Below are 21770 nucleotides of genomic sequence, written 5' to 3'. Positions count from 1 at the left end.
AGGGGAATATAGTGTTGGGATGAGAACAGAAATCTGACCAAGAACCATGACTTGTATGATATTTCCCTATTTTTTTTTTTTTTCAGACAGCACTTGCTAGGAGAGGTGATTGAATTATTTTATGGATGCTTGGCTACGAAGATCTTGAAAATGTGTTATTGTGTTTGTATTTTGAAAAGGTTTTCTTAGAGGCAAAAGAAAATTAGTTCTGTTACACTAGGTAATCCATGTTTTTCTGGGATGCATTTGAAAAATGCAAAAAGCATTAGCCCAAATCTTGGCTTGTGATGTAAGTAGTCGAGTATTCTCAGATGTTTACCTGCTGTTGCTTGGGAATAACTGACCTTGTTCCTCCAAACACCGACATCAGTAAAATAAACTCTTGTGTCAACCATTGTGCCTTATGCATGATTATTGTTTGGTTGCTTATATTTGAAAGGAAGTAGAAGGTTGAAATTGTATATTCCCTGTATTGCTTATTTCAGATGTCAGATTATTTAAAGTACTATGTACCTGGCACATAGTAGGCGCTTACTAAATGTTTACTGGTTATTGATTAAAATTAAAGTGATTCCTAATATCCTTTTTAAAAATTTGGAAGTGGGGAGAGGTTATGTTTACCCCTCTATACAAACATGTTGTGTCTTTCACTTTCTCTATCAGTTTTGGGTATTCAGTTGGATTACTACCTTTGTGGATTGAACTTCTTATATTTTAGTCTTTCTCTGTATGAAATTCACAATTGTGAAGAAAATGCACCGACTTCATGCCTAGAGTCCAGTCTGGTGTTCTCTCTGGCCCACGCATTTTGCTAGAATGTTAGAAGTGGTTCACAGTAGAAATATTCCTGGACTTCCAATTGGGCACTTCTGGAAGAAACCAGTTTTGTAGCATCAAAAGTCAAGAATTAAAACATCCACCCTCAAACAACATCCCTTTAGCAGGTAACGTGACCCAAAAATTCCTGAAAGAGCAGATTGGCCGTCTGTAGGTCTACCAGCAAAGTAAACTAAGTTTAAAATGACTCAGTTTTTTAGGGTGTGGGTGAAAGAGGCTAAAGGAAACTGGCCAGTCTTCACACCGGAGAGAGCCAATCACAAAATCTAACTTTCTTTGTGAACAGCATTCATTTACCAGGCTGTAGCTGCCCCACTTCTTTTCCCTTTGCTGATCTTATCCTCTTTCCTTGTTCTTTTCTCTTCTTTCTCACCTTTTAACTTTTCAGGGGGCATATATCACTGGAGTTTTTCTAAAGTCTCTAAAGTCTTCTAAAGTCTAGTGATATGTAAACAAACACTCAATTACACCCACCAAGCCAATTAGAGAATAGCTTTATGAAACCAATCTCTGCTCCCTCCCCCATGCCTTTGGCCCCCATTAGTATTTTATTCTTTGTGACAGATAGCCCCTTGAGAACCGGATAGTGATAGAAAGAGCTTGTCCTGCAAAAGGAGAGTCTGGTTAACCGAAACAGATTTAATCAGTGCAGAAACTCACTTAAGGTAAACATGCTTAGTCAACACAGGAGAAATTTTGAGCAGTCACTGAAGCAGGCAGAATCAGGTCACAGTTTTTTTTTTTTAATTAAAAAAAAATTTATGACCTAGCTATGTTCTAACCCTAGCCCCAACCTCTGCCATACTGTTGGAAGTATAGGTTTGAGGGGCCAGCAAACACTGTCCATTTACCCAGTGCTTTGTAAATATTTACAGTAATCTGTGCCAGATATCTTGGGGCTGAATCCCAGGAATATTTCCTTGGAATTCAATAGCCCCATTCTAATGTATGGCTTCAGCTTATTCACAATTTAATTAATGGGAATTTAGGCTTTCAAAATAGGTCTCCTAAGAAATGAATCTGTCTATCTATCTATCTGTCTGTCTGTCTGTCTATCTTATCTATCTATCTATATTGTAAAACAGCTTTATGGTCACTTAGTCACTAGCCATGAACCAAAGAAAAGTCTTATTTCTACAGTATAGAAAAATATATCGTCTCTTGGATTAGAAAAACTACCCTTTCTATAAATGACCATTTACATTTCTGGAAATTTAAGTATCAAACATAAAAGCCAATTAGTTGCATTTAGACAGTGTTGAGCTTACATTTCATTCATCCAGAGATTTGATCCCTGTGTTTTAGATGTTAGTATACATATGAACATTTTAAAAAGATACTCCTCTTTAATTATTCTGCAAACAGATCACATTTCTATATTTTTCTGACTATGACTTGTGGGCTCATTTTCCTGTTCAGCCAGGTTCTTTAGGGTTTGAGAATTGTAGATTGAGATGGAGGTCAGGAATCATGCTGAGCCCAGATGTTGGTTAGTGGGTGAGCAAAGTCCAAATAATTGCACCTATTTTGCATAATCGATTATTTTGGGTATTGGTAAGAGGCCAAGTGGCCACAGGAATCATCATACTTCCAAATGCTCTGTCTCTGGACCCTGCCCTATGGGGCTAACGGAAAGGAAGTTACAGCTATGTGCAGGTACCATGGTTGAAGAGCTAGGTTTCCCTGTAAAACTACCTCTGGTCATCAAATCTTGTTGGTTTGCTATTTTCAGTTGGTCAACAGCATTTATTAAGTGTTTATTGTATCCCAAGCACTATGCTAAACATTGGATACATTGTTCTAATTTTCCTAGTGTTAAATTGTATCTATTTCTAGTGATTGAACTATTAATAACCACAGGAATTGAAGTTAAAGGAGAGAATAAAGAGCAGCAGTTTTTTGGGACCTTCCATGACTATTCCCAATTTTAATTTTATTCAGTTAGTATTCAGTTAATAGAAACTATAATGCAATTTTAATTAAGTTCATTATTTGAAGAACCAAGCACTTGTTGAAATAGGTGTAAATATTGTCTCTTAACTTCAAAATTATGTTTTCTATTCTCTGAAAGAAACCCCAGATGGAAATAAAAATAAGTTAAAAATCTGAAGTCAGTGTATTATACCAATTGGTGGGCAGGAGAGCTTGATCTAATTTTTTCCTCTCAGATCTGCTCTTTTTGTGTGGCTGTGATAAATTTCAGATTCTTTTGTTTTAAAAATTTGTGAATGCTGTTGTACTGGAGGGAAAAAAACCTTTTTTTTTTTTTTTTTAAGTAAGTAGTTCTTTTTGCCCCTACACTTTAGACAGGGGAATGTTTATGGTCATCTTTATTTGAATTCATAACCTACTTCATTAAATATGGTGGGAAATGCATCTTTTCATTTGATCTGTGATACCCATTGTGACCTGTTAGGAGCTATTGCTGGAATCTCTCTGACTTGTATTCAAAATATTATTGTATTCAAAAAATTAAATGCTATTGTGTATCTCTAGCTTGACTCTATCCAGTTTGGGAAAAAAAGAAACAAACAACTCCACAACAATAACAACTCAGAATATCAAAAGTTCTAAAAGTATTTAGAATAGTGCTGGATTCATTGTAGATGCTTAATAAACGATTATTAATTCATTAATTAAATCAATTAATTTATTAATTAAGTCAAACTTAACTGGTCTCAATGTGTGGGTCATAGATGTGGTGTACTCAGATCCAGGATAGAAATTGCATTGTAACAATGAAACATTTAATTGAGGAAATAAAGTAGTAACAGTGTAAGAAAGGCAATACCATTAGTGCTTATTTCCAAATGAATACAAACTCTTCTCTTTTTCCTTCAAGAGCATTTTAGAAAACAAACTCTTCTAAGACTCACAAATTTGCAAGGAGGGAAGGAGAAAGTAAGTATTTTATTTGGGACCTATTAAATGCAAGGTGCTTTACAAACATCTTATTTGATCCCTAATACAATCTTGCAAGGAAGATCCTGATATTGTTCCCATTTTACAAATGGGTGAATTGATACAAACAGGCTAAAGTATTTGCCCAGACTCACATAGCTCAAAGATGCCTGGGGTAAACCCAGCATTCTATCCACCATCTTAGCTTAAAAAAAAAAAAAAGGGATATATTTTATATTTTGAAAGCTTTAAGTGCGACCCTCCAACACACACACACATACACACACACACACACACACACACACACACACACACTCTCCAGCATCATAACTTGAAAACTGTTCTTACTATAGATTGGTAGAACAGTTGCCCACATCATTAATGTTACTTATACTCTTAGGACTGAATAGATCAGGTCTTACTCATCACAACTGAGCAAAACTGCAGTTTAATATTTTTCAGAATATCTCGTTTCTTTGATCCACGGCTAATCCAACAACAAACAATGCTTTCCCTCAACAAGCCCTTACTATTTTTCTTATTTTTAGAAACTTCTCTTTTTTATGTTCATGCATACTACAGCAACCACCATTTCTTCATTTTGGTTTCTGTGCCCAGAGTTTTCTTGATAATTAATTTTTACTGTAGGTGCACAATAGAATTTTTGCATTTTCAATGACAATCACATTGAATTCAGGTGTCCTGGGAAATGTTGTATGCCCCCCATTCACTACTATTATAATACTGAAGGATTATAGTGAAAGTTATTTCTGGTTAATTGTTAACAAGTTCTCAGGAATTGTAGGTTTGAATCCCAAATCAGGGTTAGCTAGTCCTTTATCCTTTTTGGAGGGACAATAGTTTCAAAGTTCATTATGTTTGATTGGAAAGCTTGGTAACCCCAGATCTTAGAAAATTCCCACTTAACCTTAGTAGATTGATGCTGCAAAATCTGGCAGACTCCTTTTAGCATAGTGATGCTTTCTTATCAGTTTTAATGTTATATTATTGGTTCTTTTTGCAGCCACAAAACATCCAACTTGTTTTCTTGCATTGTAGAATCCTTCATACAAAAACTTGTGATTTGGCAAAAGGGGCATATTTTACTGTCAAGGTATTGAAGATCTCTTTACCAGCTGGAAAATGTTTGGAAAAGCATTAAGTTTAAAAGCAAAAAGGAACTAAGTTTTCTAGTCTTGTGCATTTCTTTGACATCCTTAAAAATTTGGCTATATATTCTTTTATTCATTCTACAAGGTCAGTTGAGTTTAGGGATCAAGCATGTAAGAAAATCTAGGTTCTAGTTTCAGCTCTCACAGTAGCTACAAACTATGCCTCAGTTTACTCTTCTGTGAAATGAGGGGATTTAATTTCTATATTTATATTTCTATGTATTTCTTAGCAATTTAGGACTCTATGCTTTAGCAATTACAATTTATGATTTGAAAATTTAACTTGGTAATAAGGATTAGACACTAAATTGGAAGGGAGCTTATGGGTCATTTGATCCAATTTCTTTATTTTGCTGGGGGATCTAGGGGAGAGAAGACTAAGGCAGGAAATTTATTGTGTGGTGTTTTCTAAATATGTTTTCCATGAATTTTGTTGTTCACTTGGTTCTATTGTGTCCTACTCTAAATGACCTCATGTAGAAACAATTGCAGTGGATTGCCATTTCCTTCTCCAGTTCTTTTTACAAATGAGGAAATTGAGGCAAACAAGGTTAAATGAATTGCCCGGGGCCACACAACTAGTCAATATCTGAAGCAAGATTTGAACTCAGGAAGATGAAATCTCCCTGACCTCAGACTAGGTACTCTGTGTCTACGGTGTCACCTCCTTGAATTTTAGAAATTTATTAATGGTATCATTATTGCCTGGCTTCTTTCAAGACTCAACTAAAATCCCATCTTCTAGAAGCAGCTTTTCTTCCTTTATCTTAATGCTAGTGCCTTCCTCCCATTAATTATCTCCAATTTATCTCTCACACACATCCTGTTTGTAAATAGTTTGTCTCCCATTAGACTGTGATCACCTTTAGAGTAGGGACAGCACAGTGACTGACATATAGTAGGTGCTTAATAATAAGCTGTTTATTGACATACTGAATATCTAAGTGGCAATATTTCTGCCTTTGAAGAGAGTCTTGAAGCAAGAAAGAGGACATAGCTTTTCTGTAGGGCTGTACAAATAGCTTTAAGAGAAAGTAATATTGTACTGGAAGAGGTAGGTAACGAAGGCCAGTGGAGAAGAGCCAAATAAATTATCTTTCCAAAGAAATCATTGAAATGCCAACCACATAGTCATTCCTACTTAACTTTTGATTACCTCATAATAATAGAAGAGCTTGGAGTGAATTTATACTTACCTGATCCAGGTCTTGCTTCTTTTGTGATAGTAATGAGACTATGCTGAAGACAGCCAAACTGAGTCATTTGCACAAAATAATGGTTTCTGAGCAACTGTTAAACTTAAGTTATTTCAGAATATGATTTTTTTCCATTTCACCTTAGTACTAAATTGCAATTTTATGGAATCTCCAGTGAATGCATTATTTAGGCGTTAGGGCTAATTATAAGGGGTTTTAATATTAGTGTGGTCTAAAGCGCCTGCTTTATTTCAGTAGCAGTGAGTCTTTTAGAAAACATTTTGGCCTGAAAGATAATTCTCAATACTAAAAGGCCTTTTCCTATGGAGCAGAGTTTGGAAGAGATGGAAAGTGTTGAGCTTAATGGAATTAAAAAAAAACGACTGTGGCCCCTCTCCTACCATTGTCTAGGACTATGAATTTCAGAAGAGTTGTTGATTTACATTAATGCCAGTCTCTCTCCTTTCCTTTTCCCCCCACCCCCTCACCTTTTTCTACACCCACACTGGAAATTCGGTAAATAGATGAAATCCCAGATTTGCCCTCCCACAAAAACAAACAAACAAACCTAAAATGATCTTTCCCCTTAATAAATGTTATCTTAACTTCTATAAAAGGCTCTTACATATCTGACAATGCATTTGATCCTCACAATTCATTAATTTAAATTGATAGGACCTCACTGTTCCTATTGTTCTTATTTCATAGATGAGAAAGCTGAGACCTAGAGTTGTTGATTTGCTTAAAGTTACTACCCAGTATATGAATAGTAGAAAAGAATTTGAATCCAAGTCTTTTGAGTCCAGATCCATTGTTAGTTTAATTTGCCTTGTTTTTTTTTTTCCCCCTTGAATAACCAAGGGTTTTATAAAAATGAGACTTTTTGACTTTCAATTAAGATAAAAAATATTTTCTTCTGGTTTGTTTCTCCAAGACAAGGGAAGAGGAAGGGAAAAAACATCTATAAAGTACTGACTGTATGCCTGACACTGTGCTAAGTATTTTACATATCATTTGATCCTCACAATAATCCTGTTGCTGTTATTACTCCCATTCTACAGATGAGGAAACTGAGGCAAAGGGAGACTAAGTGACATGCTGGAGATCACACAACTAGTCAATATTCAATGACTGATTTCAACCCAGGTTTTCCTGATTCAGCCTCAAAGATTTGTCGAGAAAGTATTTTTGTCCTAATACTAATGAGCCACAAATGCAGAACAAAGTAGGCATTTTTGTCAGTGCTATACAAGTAAATGTTACTCTGGAATACTTGACAGGTTAGAAAGTCTCTTGTTGAATTATTTCAAAATGTACCAACTCTCAGTTTTTCTAGATTCAGAAATGGCAGAAATGGATCTGTACAATACCTTTAGCTAAAGTTGCCCCAAATTGTTTGGTGTTAGGGTTTGAGGTAGAGTCTATGGTCATTGAACCAAAGAAAATCAAATGTTCAGTATAACCACATTAAATGTGGAATCTTGCCATCATTACCCCCATACTCTGAGCTTAGTAATTTCTGGTAATGGAGATGATATCACTTAAGTCACCTTTAAAGGCTTCTTTATATTTAACTAAAATCTCTTTTGTTGTGACATAAAACTATTTGCCATTGTTTTACCTAGGAGTAGAGAACAATTGGCCTGTGTCCATCATGTCAAAATTTCTTTATTTGTTTTTGCTTACATCACTCCTTAGAATTTTTCTTCTTTAAGCTAAAAATTCCTATTCCATTGGAAGAAATAAAATAAAATATGTATGTTCTATCCTGAACAAGGTATAATAGCTTCTCTATTCAGTGTAGTGAGAGCTGTGATCTATTAGAATTTTTCTGTCTTATACAGTTTTGTAAGACTTATAATTGACAAATATTTTAATTGAAGGGAATCTGCCTTAATACAACCTAATTTAAGAAATTCACATATTGTTATTTTTGCTTCATTCCTTGAAATGAAATTTATGTTCATGTTGCTATCAGCAAACCTATCTAGCTTGCTTTATTATATGTGTTTACCTGGGTGCCAAAACTTAACCATAATATTGAATAGTGATCTGTGTACTGCCAGATAGAATATATTTTGTTGCCTAATAGTTTACACTAAGGATACCAACCATCAGATAAATAAACCATTCGTTTGGGAATAGAATAGACAATATCAGCACTATCTGCTCATTTTCAGATTGTCGGTAAACTTTAGCCAGAATGTCATTATATCCTAGGAGATATGGTTTGAGTATCTGTAATTAAGCAAGGACTGGACCTTCTGAGTTTTTATTTGCTATAGGGTGGGAGGAGATAGCAATATATAAAGAATGTTATGGGAACGTTCTAGGATTTGTGTTATAGCTTGATTATACATGGCGGTACTTTTTCTGTTGTGGTTTATCCCTTTCCTCACACCTTCCTTTCTTGGAAAACTTCTTCTATTGCACTTTCACAGTGATGTGTTATCTAATCAAGTCTGTGATTCCAATTACATCAGAGCCCTGGCACTGAATGCTTTGTCTCAGTAAAGACAAATAGTCATGGGTTTCCTTTTCTTTGTCCTTTATTCCTGAGTCAGCCTTCTCATAATTTCCTGGGTCTATCCAGAGATGTGATAGCTCCACAGATAAATCATATTATACTTGCCTTAGTAACCTATTTACAGGGAATTCCATAGAAGTATAAGTGCTCATTCACTGCAAGATACTTGGAATATGGAAATTTAGGTAGTTTTGTGGGTGTGAAAAGGTAAATGATCCTATAACTCTCATTAACTGTCCCATTGCTAAAGCTTTTTTAAAGGAAAAGTTTGTAAAAATTTAAATGCAATTATCCCATTATAGCATTATTCTTCCCCACCTCTCCTTTGTTATTATAGTTTTATAAGAAATTAGCTACTTCTGATTTTGGCTAGTCTAACAGGCTGCAGCTACCTTGGTTAAAAATATTTCCAATGTCAGAGCTCTCCCACCCACTGCATATTTTTGGGAGCATATTGCTTTTTTGGGTTGCCAGCAGAATATGAAAATTCCTTATACACCCTGTGCTTCCTGCCCTGCTTCTGAAGTGTTCCTTTCTTCAGCAGTCTTAATGCATACACAGGAGAGAAAATGGTTTTCCTGTTCTCTCCTATCAGTGGTTGGTTTCTCTCATATAATGAACTCTTCATAGTACAGAATACTTTTATAGACATAGGTAGAACTGCTGAGGTTCCTTTTAAAAACATAATACAAACTGGGAAAAAGCTGACATTTCCTCCCATTCCTCTCCTATTTCCCTTAAATACCTCAATTTGCCATACTATTTTCTTCTCTTTATTTGAATAATATTTTATTTTTTAATATTAAATTTTTTTAAATTTTGAGTTTGTAATTTTCTTCTTCCCTTCCTCATCTCCTTAAGCCAAACTAAGACTCTTTTCTCGAGATAGAGGCATTTAAAACATGTGGCACTTTTATGATGTGAAATACAACTTTTTCTGTGGATGTCCTTATCAAATTCAAATTTAAGTGTTTCATTTTTCTTCCAAATCTTATTCTTTGCTGCTTAGGTTCCCTTTTTCATTAGTACCTAATATAGAAATGGTACTTAATGGGTGTAGCGTAGCCTATAGAACAGTATAGTCAATTGTGGTGTTTTTCATTTAGTGGTTTATTAGTGAATGTCTAAGGAATTTTATGCTGAACATTCTATAATGGCACCTTAAGCAGTAAATATTTGTTCACATATGTATATATTTTTTCTCTATGAAAACCTGTGCATACTTGAGGGTTTGTAAGTTTGTTTCTGTAGTGATTCGAAGCTAGTGTGATCATGTACACTTTGTTATTGTGAACAATTCATGAATAAATCTAAAAGAACATTAGGAGTAATTACTGCAGAGTTTTACAGTGCATTTTTGCAGGGGAAATTTTTGCAGGTGAAAGATTTTGGAACAAAAGCATTGAAGAGCCATTCATGTAACGGAAACAATGCTGGATTTGAGTCAAAGAACGTGAAAGTCAGATTCCTGGCTCTGATATTTATGACACTATGAACTTGGGCAAGTCACATTTCTGGACCTTAGTTTCCTCAACTTTAAAAATGAGAAGGATTGGCCCAAAGACCCTTAAAATATTTCTAGACCTGAATCTATGATCCTACAATGATAGTAATAATACTTTTTATTAATAAAATAAATGAAACAATAAAATAATTTTGTTGATAAAATAAAATTTAAAAATATTTATGTAGAACATTTAAGACTTATAAAGCATTAAAAATTTTTTTCAATAGTGTTTTATTTTTCAAAATATATATAAGTGTAGTTTTCAACATTCATTTTTGTAAGGACTTTGTGTTCCAAATCTTTGTCCCTCCCTCACTTATCTCTCCCTTTCAAGTCAGTAAGCAATAGGTTAAATATGTGCAATTCTTCCAAACACTTGCAAAGATAGTCTTCAACATTCATTTTTGTAAGACTTTGTATTTCAAATTTTTCTTTCTCTCCTCTTCCCCCCAAGATAGAAACAATCTGATACAGGTTGAATATGTGCAATTCTTTTAAACAAATTTCCATATTTGTCACATTGTGCAAGAAAAATCAGACCAAAAGAGAAAAAGCCACGAGAAAGAAAAACCAACACACAAGAAGGCTGAAGTACCATGTTTTGATCTATATTCAGTCTCCATAGGTCTCTCTCTAGCTGCAAATGGCATTTTCCATTCCAAGTCTATTGGAATTGCCTTGAATCACGTCATTGATGAGAAGAACAAAGTCCATCAGAGTTGATTATCACATAATCCAAGTTGTTACTGTGTACGGTGTTCTTTTGGTTTTGCTGGCTTCACTCAGTATCACTTCATGTAAGTCTTTCCAGGCTTTTCTGAAATCAGCTTATAGCACTTTCTTTATAACTTTCTTATAAAAGTAGGTAAAGAATTGTCCTAATATGATGAGAAAAATAATAGTATTTATATAGTGCTACTTTGCAAATATTGTCTAATGTAATGGGCTGAGGCTTGAGTTGATGCACTGAGGTCCCAAGCACATGAGGCTAAATAGTAATTGGACCATATTCTATTAATAGATAAGCTTGGAGAAAGAATGGCCCCCACCCACTCTTTGTGCAAGTCCTGATGTGTTGTATAGGAAATGACGATTTTGGTGGGTGGAGGCAGGGGAGTGGAAAAGGAAGGGGAGGAGATGGCTCAGTGGGTAGAGCACCAGCCCTGAAGTCAGGAGGACCTGAGTTCAAATCCAGCCTCAGACACTTAACAAACAGAAAAAGTTGTCGAAAGCAGCAAAAGCAAAAAGAAGAAGAGAAACAAATCAGCTAAGAGAGAGCGATGCGAGCCGAGCCAACCGTGGCAATGGCAATCCCAAAAAAGCCTCTCCTCTCCTTCCTTTTCCACTCCCCTGCCTCCACCCACCAAAATCGTCATTTCCTATACAACACATCAGGACTTGCACAAAGAGTGGGTGGGGGCCATTCTTTCTCCAAGCTTATCTATTAATAGAGTGTGGTCCAATTACTATTTAGCCTCATGTGCTTGGGACCTCAGTGCATCAACTCAAGCCTCAGCCCATTACAGTCTAATATTATCATCAATAGTAATGCTGCTTGGAATGTGTTATTATTATCCTCATTTTTTTTGACAAGGAAACCGAGGCTCTGAAAAGTTAATGTCTCGGTTGGGATTTGAATTCAGGTCACCTCAGTTCAGGGGTAAGTAAGTACTCTTTCAATTGCCACTGCCTCTTTCTGACTTATGTATATTCGAGAGTTAAATGGTGGCCAATAGTCATTTGTCTTGCTTTATATCCCCTACTCTTAATATGGACCTTGTACTTGTGGGCCCTTAAATCTATGGGTAGTCTTACTGTGCCAGACTGAAGGTACTTTTAATAGTGTATCAACAAATTATTTTCCAAAGTATGTTTCTTTATAGAAAAATTAATAGAATAAGAATGTTTATTCCTTCCACTTACTGGGTCATTTCTGATGATGTGTGTCCCAGAAGATCAAATATAAATCTTCACATTCGATTTTATTCATCTGATGAATGCTAAGAATAATTTCATTTTCTCCAAATTCCAAATTTGCAAGGATCTATCTCAAGAGGCTAACTAGCTCAACTTTGACTTTCATAAGAATTCTCTTTACAACATCCCCCTAAAATGGACATGTAGCGTTTCCCAGACCTCTAATGAAGGAAATATATCTTCAGGTAGCCCATTCTACTTCTAGATAGTTCTTGGTTCCCCAGATTTTTCTGTGCCATTTTAAATGAACTCCTAAAAACAAAGAGCAGCATAGATTATACTTTTCATCATATCCATGGCCTATATTTAATCTAAATGGAATGTCTCCTATAGTTTCCGGAAAACTACAGGCTTTACGTGGCATGATATAAGATTTTCAAATATTAAAAATTTAAAAATTAAAAAAAAAGATTAAGATTAGAAAAAACTATTTTCTTTCTTAAATTTTTTCTTAGTGTACATCTATTTGTATGGTGTGCTTTTAAAAAAGTTTAGGTACTTCTGGTATTTACTGGATGGGCAGAACTGTGACTAATATCTTAGTTTCTTTGAAAAGTTCCCAAACATGTTTCCAAGTAGGAGTAGCAGAACTGTGCTTTTTAAAACGATGCTTCCCTAATAACTCTCTCTTATATGTAGCAAACACTCTGAATATAGAAGTTTCTTACAGTCTTCTTTCTTTAAAAAAATTAATTGATATATAAATAAAACTTCATTTTAATTTCTGAATATTTTCCTCCCTTTTCTCTATCCAGCAAATCATCCCATGTAATAAAAAATTTAAAAAGAGGGGAGAGAGCACTTCATCAAAACTAACACATACATTGCTCAAGTCTAACTGTATGCAATGGTCTACATCCATAATTCTTCATCTCTGAAAAGAAGGGAACAAGATATATTTTTGTGTTAATTCTCAGGGTCCAAGCTTGGCTATTGTAATTAATGAGTGTTCAGGTTTGATTTTTATCACTTTCTATAATTTTCATACCAGAGAATTATTAAAAGACAAAATATGTTCATGAGATACTATATGTAAATTTATGCATTTCTTTGTTTCTAAACTTTTTTATATGTCATCTGCATGTTGTCTGTGGCTTCTTTCTGTAAAACACTCAAAAAAATGTCCATTTTAATTTCTTATGCAGACCCACAATATATTGAAATCATGATGGGGAAAGTTGGGATATGGAAAGTTGCAGTGTGGAAAGGATTAACTGTATATTGTTGAAATCATTATGTATATTTTCCTGATTCTGCTTACTTCACCCTATATAAGTCATATTAGTCTTCCCATTCTTTAGAATTCTAAGTATTCATAATTCTCTATGGAGATGCAATGAGAGCATTGCTTCCTTATATCACAGATTGTTGAGCTATTCCCCAGTTGATGGCAACTACTTTGTTTCTAATTCTTTACTACTTCAAAAAGCCTAGCTGCTTCTCCCTCTCTCGGGGCCCCCTCCCCCCATCCCCAATATAAGAAACACTTGGTGAAGAAATCTTTTCCCATTATGTGTACATACCAACATTGCTTATTCTGATGAGTTATGTAGGCATCTCTTTTGAAAGTGGCGATAAAGAAGCTTATGAATGAGATTAAAGATCAGTGACATATAGTGAAAATTTCCCAGGAACTAGGTATCTTCCCTGAAATTGAGGCTTTCTTGGAATAAGTATAACAGGTGATAGTTTCCTGGCTTGCTTCAGTCAGTCATGAACCTAATTATATGTATTCATTCTCCCCACACCCAACTGACTAGAGAACTCTAAAGAAAATTATAAACTTCTAGATACTGGGTTTGATATAGAGATTGCATATTTAAATTGGAATGGTAAGCAGAAGTTTAGTTAAATAAGATATCACTTCTCATGTGACTAATACTACAGGAAATTTGCCTGTAACAGAAATGATCAAGCTACTTTTTGACCACAGTTCATTAAACTAACTTTGCTATCTTTATGGTAAAGTTCCCTTTCCACATTAGGCCAGAAAAACCCTTATGATTTGTCTCCAAAAGGAACTGATGATCTGCATGCATGAAAACTAGGGATCTGAGCTAAGCATTTTCTTGTGAACATTTTGTTCCCATTTTCTGTGGTGTTGTATATGAGGGAGTACCTTTTTATTCGGCTCAAGCCTCTTTGATGTTTTCTGCATGTATACCTAGGCTTCATTTCCTGGAGGAATGGAACTGAGTGGCAACCATGATGTCCTTGAGGATTATATGTACATTGTGGTAATCACAGGTTTAGGAAATGAATGATAAAAGCCTCCATTTCCCAATTCCTTTACCATCTTCTCTGATTATTCCATCCAAACTAAATTATTACTTTCAGGTAGTCCTCAATAGGTGCTTGATATTGGGCAAGACATGCAATTTTTGAACCTCAGATTTCCAATCTTTCATTTGTAACATTTGATGATACCTTGTGAATTAATGAGGTCTAGGGCAGCAGTGTCAAACTCAAAGAGAAATAAGGACCGTGAAATTTTTCATAAGGACCCCTATGGGCTGCATATTGGTTTAGAAAATCATATGTTGACAGGAGCTATATTTATTGTATTTTTATTTATTTTGTTAAATATTTCCCAATTATATTTAAATCTGGTTCTGGCTGCACTCAGGCATGCAAAATGTTTTCTCTTTGATGCCTTTGGAAGAAAAGTGGGTAGGACGGGACTTGAAGTCAAAAGGTCTAGGTTCAAAATCTGCCACAGACATTCACTGTGTTATCCTAGGAAGTCATTTCAATGTGTTTTAGTTTCCTCATCTGTAAAATGAGGCAGTCTTTAAGGGCCCTTCCAGTTCCAAATCTATTAGACTATTATTGTTATTCTATGACTTATTTTCATTAACATATATTAAATATTTCTGACTACTGCCATACTGGGACAATGCATCAAATATAGTGCATTTCTGCCAAAAAGTAGTTCTTAAAATAGAATTTTAACCTCCCTCTCCCCCAACTAATTTCTCAAGAAGTGTGTGCAGTGTCTTAGTCATTCCAAAATGAAAAGTTATAGTTATTTCAAAAAAGAAAAAAAAGATTTGGGGTTTAGTTAGATGACCATACTTTTTTGAAAAACAGTAAGAATTTGGGGGATTTAAAAAATGCATTGGACAGTATACAGTTATAAACTGTAAAGGTTTTAGAAACAGCATTAAGAGAATTTTTTTTCAAGATTCTTTGATATATTTTCTTAGATCTTTTAAAATATAAATCTTGTAAAAACCCACAGAACTAAATCAGAAGCTTCTAAACCCCCCTTTTGCATATGGCTCCCCACCTCCTCCCTCTAGCTCAAGCATACTTTATTTCAGTCACACTACACATATAGAAAGCTCCCAAAGTATAATTGGGCTATCAGATGCCTGTGACTTTAGTTAAAAGTGTGGGTCTACAGAATCTTCTCTTGGATATCATTAGTTGGGATGGAATAGGTAAAATGGAGTTGCTCTTATTCTCTATCTGTTCCTTGAATTCATAGGATACATAATTCTACAACTACAACTGAGGGGGACCACAGAGATCATGTACTCCAACCTTCTCATTTGCTCAATGAGAAACTTGAGGCCCAGGGAGATCAAATTAGTCATTCGATCAAGTAGATATATAATTAGTGCCTACAGATGTGCCAGGTGCTATGTTCAGTACTGGGGATACAAAAATACAGAAATGTGCTTAAAAACACATAGGTAGAAAGTGACAGCCTGGGAATTCAATACTCCTTCCACTGACCCACTTTGCCTTGTAAATTGCTATGAATGTATAAGCTTAATTTTTAACTTCTCCTCTCTCACTGTCCCCAACCAAAACTTTATGAAGTACATAATGTTTCCAGACATGCCCTAACTTGATGCGGTCTGTATTTAGATTGGCAGTTCTATATGTGAATGCTATTGGAGACTTTTGAGTAATACGGATAAGTATTAAGTTCTGAAATCTGATTACAGGGATTAAGAAGATCCAAGAAGTGACCAAACATACTGATGGACTCTGCTGGTGAACTCTGCTATCACAATATGACAATGGAAAAACCAGCTACTGGAGAACTAGCCTTGGATCCTTTGGTCACTTGCAAGCTCTGTCTTTGTGAATATTCTCTGGACAAGATGACCACTCTTCAGGAATGTCAGTGTATCTTTTGTACATCGGTAAGTTTCCTTGACCATTTGATCAAAGCAACTTTGAGTGCAATTTTGAGTAGAAACTTGAGAGGTCATCTTGTTGCTACCTTAGCCAGAATCTCCTAAGATCCAGTGTCCATCTGAAATCTTTCAGTAATGGAAAATTCCTTGCCTAACATCCCAGCCTGTTCCACTTGTTGGATAGCTTTGACTATTAAGAATAAGAAATTCTTAGAAGAATGAGAATTTTAAGTACAGGAACTTTTTAGACAAAATTTTTAGGTCCCACTTAGCAGTGGGATCACATCTATCATTTTCATGTTAAATCTTTTCTTCTGGGTTCGTTTTTTGCTAGAGTGCTAAAAATCATTAATCTAAGCTTACTAAAATTGCCCTATATAGAGAACTTTTTTTGGATGGCATAGAAATGCCATAAATAGAAATAGATAAATAGAAAATTTATCAATTATCTATTTATCTATTAAAGACCTGCATCTGACACATATTGACTGTGTAACTCTGGGTATATCACAATCTTTGAGTGCTCTAAGCACTTTTCTAAATTGCAATTTCCAAATTGCAGAGTGTTGAGTGACTGGTAAAAGAAATATCATTATCCTAAAATTCCCTGCAATGAAATCAGAGGTCTAGTTCTGTCTTCTCTTTTTGTCTTTATTTTTTTTTCTTTCTACTGTTTCTTTATATTGATTAAGATATATTAAACAACCCCCCCACCCACCCCCCAAAAAAAGTCCCCTCTATTTGGGAAAAAAGTCATCTCTCAGATGTAAAAAAACCAAAATATTTCATTTCATGTCTTTAGCCTAAGAAGTAAGTATACCACATAGTTAATGAATTATAAGATGGGGAAGACATGGCTATTAATGAGCTTGTCTGAAAAGTATATGAAAGTTTTAATGTTCTGTATCCTTGGTATGAGGGCGTTATACCTTTTGAGAAGGAAGTGGCTTCTCCTCCTCCAAGAATGAAGTTGTGGATCCACAGGTGTTGTAAGATGAGGGATAATCCAATAAGAGTTAAATGAAGAAGAAGCAAATAGTGGATGGTTAGTGGATCCCATCTGAGAATTACTGAAATAGCTATTTACCTGAAAGCAATTAATAGGGAGGTCTAATGTTTTACTGAAACATGTTTCAAGGCTGTATGTAGGAGAATCTTCCAAGACTTGTCAAAAAGATCACTTCTGATTATTCTTGTAGGCAAAATCAATATTAATAAAAATCATTGTTATAGATTATGACATTGTAGGTATGAAATTGATGACCATAAAGGCACAAATGATAATATTCATCACTGTGGTGAGAATTAAAGTTACGGCTTAAAAAAAGGGGGGATATTAGAATTAAAAACTGAAAAACTATTTAAGAAGATGAGGCATAAGAATGAGATTTAGATTTCTGGACCATGGTTGAAATACATTAATCATAGGAGCCTGTCCAGGGATGGAATATAATAAATGGGAATAGTAAGAAGGTATTGTTTGGAATCTTAGAAAGATCATCTAAAAGACTTAAAAATAAAAAGAAATAAGCAAACATGTCTACATATATTCACCAAACTATTTACCAGAGAGCTGCTTCATTGCAGGAAGAACATCATTAGAGATATCCCAAATTTTACCAAGAGACAAAATCCAAGAAAGGATCCAGCAATTAAATCTATATTCATAAATGTCTATATAGTAAATATGACAATCAAAGTGACATAACTCAGAGAGGCATATTTGACCCTTTAAGAATTTCTGCGACTTTTGGGATGAGACTTTTAATTGAGAATATGGCTTGGAAGGCTATGCATTTATCTAAAACCAGGAAATCTTAACACTAACATTGAGAGAACATCTGATTTAATATCAACAGAGACAGGAATGAAGGGATATTGTCACTGGAATATCAGTGGACCAATGGTCTCCAAATGGGGGAATTGGAATGGAGGAAAGGCATGGAACCTAGAGAGTCCATGGCTTAACTCCAAGAGTTGATTTATCAATTGATCTACCAGATAGAGTTTGGAAAGACAAGTGGTAGTAGTGAAGCCTGTCTCCAACAATCATGATCTACTCTTAATCCCCAAAACTGTCTCACTCTACCCGCTCCTTCATGTGAAGGTTTTCATCTTCCTTTGTTATGCCAGAGAAACTAAGCAAGATAGAGATTAGAGAGTATTTAATAATTTATTAAATGGGAGAGGTTTACTGGGACCAAATGGATCCATGGTTTGGTCCCAGGGCTGAATGAGACTATCTTCTCAAAGAATCCAGCACGGACTATGGGATACAAGATTCTTTTATTGGGTAATAAGAACAATGACATAATGGGGGAGGTACCTGGATGGGGATGACCTAGTGGGGGGGAGGAACCTGGGATGAGGATGACATAATGGAGGCAGACACCTAGGATGACATAATGGAAGGAGGTACCAGAGAGGCTCCTGATATTCTAATGATGTCTAAAATGGATAAAGACCTTTATCCCATCAAACATTAAGAGGGAGTGAGTATAACATAAGGTCTAAGATATAAGACCTTTATTCTATCAAACATTAAGAGGGAATGGTTATATAACCTGAGGCAGAGTGATTGAATAGGACAATTAGAGAAAGTGGTTCAAGACTTTAAAAGGGAATTGTGGCTCAACACCTTCATTCTAAGTTGTACATTCGCTCAAAAAACCGCTCCCCTGATAGTAATGGCAGGTGTGCCTCAGAGGACAGGTTTTACTTTTATCAGTGATCATTGAGGAAGATTCTGGACTCCCCTCCCCATCTTTTCATTTTTGGTGGGATAAATGACATCCATAGAATGGCCAGGTTGGGTGATTTGAATGGGTTCTGATATGGATCATTATATTATATTATCTTTATATTATCTTCCCACCCCATTCCTACCCTCAACTCACCTCTTTTTCAAACTTCCTTATTACTGTTTAGGTCACTGTCATTCTTCCTTCCAGTAACCCAGGGCTTAACAACCTCCAGTCACCTTTGACTCTTCTTTATTCCACATATCCCCGTAGTTGCAAATTTTGCTGTTTCTATTTCTATATGTCTCTATATGTTCCTTTCTATCTATTTACAGAGTCACCATTCCTACTTTAGACACTCATTACCTCACTTGAATTGTGGCAATAACCTACTGACTGGTCTCTTTTTCTACAGCTTTCCCCTAATTTAAAGCACCTTTATATAAGCACAGGTCTGACCAAGTCACTCTCTTCCCCCTCAATGAATTGCAGTGGTGGCCCCTTATTGACTTTAGAAGCAAACATTATTTTTTTATCTCATCCTTTTAGCATTTCTATTTTAGTCTGAATTTTATAACATACATAGATATAATTAATGATTAAATAAATCTATACATTGGCGCTACGTGCTCAAAAGTATTTTTTTTCCTTTTTTTTGCTGATAATGCTAAAAATGTTTAGAGGTCATTTCTATGGACAATCTGAACAATTAAGTGAATGAGAATTATGGGAAACAGAAAGTAGATCATAAGTCTTCTATGAGGGTGCATGACAGAGTAGCAATAAAGGATTTTAATTATCTTGAAATTTGTTTAAACCCCTTTAACCTAAAAAGGAACAACTAATTATTTATTGGCTTATTTTGATTACAGTTTCTTCCTTCAAAAGGCAGAGGAACAAAAAAAGTAGAGCCATTTAGTTTGGGTCTAATTTTCTACAATAAGGAGGAACTTTTTACTATTATGGGGTAGAGCAAAAAAGTGACTACTTCCTTATTGAAAAAGCAGAAGACAGGTATAATTAGGTTTTTGGTGAGCAGATTTAAGAGTTCATAGGAAGAATAGGACCCATGGCTTCAACTTTTATGTCAGTCCAGGAGAAGTGGAAGTTCTCAGGATTGGGGTTCTGAATATTTCAGAAGGATATATTGTTTAACCAGAAGGATGACAGTCTCACCAGAAATGTTTATTAATGTGGAGAAATATTGTTTGAATTTTACTTTGAAGAAAAAGATGCTTAATCAGTCAATAAGCATTAAGAGTTTACTATGTGCCAGGCATTATGCTAAGTGCTAAAGATACAAAGAAAGGCAAAAGCTAGGTCTCAGCCCTCAAGGAGTCCACATTCTAATAGGGAATGCAACATAACAAATAATATATAAATAATATATACAGTGTAATTGTATATATCATTTCCCTCTGGGGGAAGTTGCTAGCTGGGGAAGGTGGTTTGAGTGGGAGATGGGGATCTTAAGAAAGCTTCTTGAAGAAACTGAGATGTGGACTGAAATCTTTTAGGATCCATAAGGGAGAAATGAGAAGGGAGGGTATTGTAGGCAGGGGGAGACATCTAGTGAAAAGGGACAGTTGGGAGGTAGAGTTGAGTGCAGGGAACAGCAAGCAGGGACAGTGTCCCTCAGGGGAGAGTGAGGAGTAAAGAGTCCAAGTTATAAAGGGTTTTTAAAAGACAGACAAAGGATTTTGTATTTGATCCTGGAGGTAATAGGAACCACTGGAGTCTGAATTGGGGGTAACATGGAGAGAGGTGTACTTTAGGAAGATCACTTTGGCAGTTGTATGAGGATAGCTTGGGGTGGGGAGAGACCTGAGGCAGGGGAAACCAACTCCAAGGTTATTTGATAATCCGAACCTGATGTGATAAGGTCCTGTACCATAGAGGTAATTGCATGAGGGAAGAGGAGACGTAGAGGACACATTCTGTAATAGTAGATACAATGTGTTTTGACAAGAAAAGAGTCAGGGATGACACTGAGATTGTCATAATAGGAGAGTTTGGAAGTGAGAAGGGCTTGGGGGAATGATGCTATTTTATTTTTTGAAATTCAGTAGTATTTTACTTTTCCAAGACTTGTAAAATAGTTTTTAATATTCATTTTTATAAGATTTAGAGTTCCAAATTTTTCTCTCTCCCTACTTTACCTCCCTCCTTCCCAAGAAAGCAAGCAGTATGAAAATAGATTATGTATGTATTTTTTATATATACGTACTTTTTAAAATATATGCACTCTTTTAAAACATATTTTTGTATTAGTAGTCATGTTTTGAAAGAAAAATCAGAACAAAAGAGAAAAACCCTGAGGGGGAAAAAAGCCAGCCCCCCAAAATGTTGAAAATAGTTTGCTTCAATCCACTTTTAGTCTCCATACTTCTCTCAATGGAAGCAGTTGGCATTTTTCTATCCATTAGAATTGTCTTGGATCACTGTATTGCAGAGAACATCTAAATCTATCATCATTGATCATCATATGATCTTGCAGTTACTACATAGAGTGTTCTTCCAGGTTTTTACTTACTTCATTCAGCATCAGTTCATGTAAGTCTTCCCAGGCTTTTCTGACATCAGCTGACTCATTATTTCTTATAGAACAATATTTAATTATTTTCATATAATTATTCAGTTATTCCTAAATTGATGGGCATCAGTGAGTACTATTTTAAACAAGCACAGTTTGAGATGTCTAGGAGGCAGTCTGTGATGTGAAACTGAAACTCTGAAGAGAAATGAGGACTGGATATATAGT

At 35.3% G+C, this 21770-nt stretch overlaps 1 protein-coding gene across 2 annotated transcripts in view; it reads left to right on the top strand.

Moving 5' to 3' along the window:
• Nucleotides 1–21770, top strand: part of RNF144B (ring finger protein 144B) — a 140582-nt gene that overhangs the window by 24702 nt on the left and 94110 nt on the right. For both annotated transcript variants that reach the window (XM_051970627.1, XM_051970626.1), the window contains exon 2: nt 16074–16274. In XM_051970627.1, coding sequence (XP_051826587.1) covers nt 16110–16274 — 165 coding nt within the window. In that variant the 5' untranslated portion in view covers nt 16074–16109. The remainder of the gene's footprint in view (nt 1–16073; nt 16275–21770) is intronic.

This window comes from Antechinus flavipes, chromosome 1 (assembly GCF_016432865.1).
Source record: "Antechinus flavipes isolate AdamAnt ecotype Samford, QLD, Australia chromosome 1, AdamAnt_v2, whole genome shotgun sequence".
NCBI classification, from domain to species: domain Eukaryota; kingdom Metazoa; phylum Chordata; class Mammalia; order Dasyuromorphia; family Dasyuridae; genus Antechinus; species Antechinus flavipes.
This window is presented reverse-complemented; position numbering and strand designations above follow the sequence as displayed.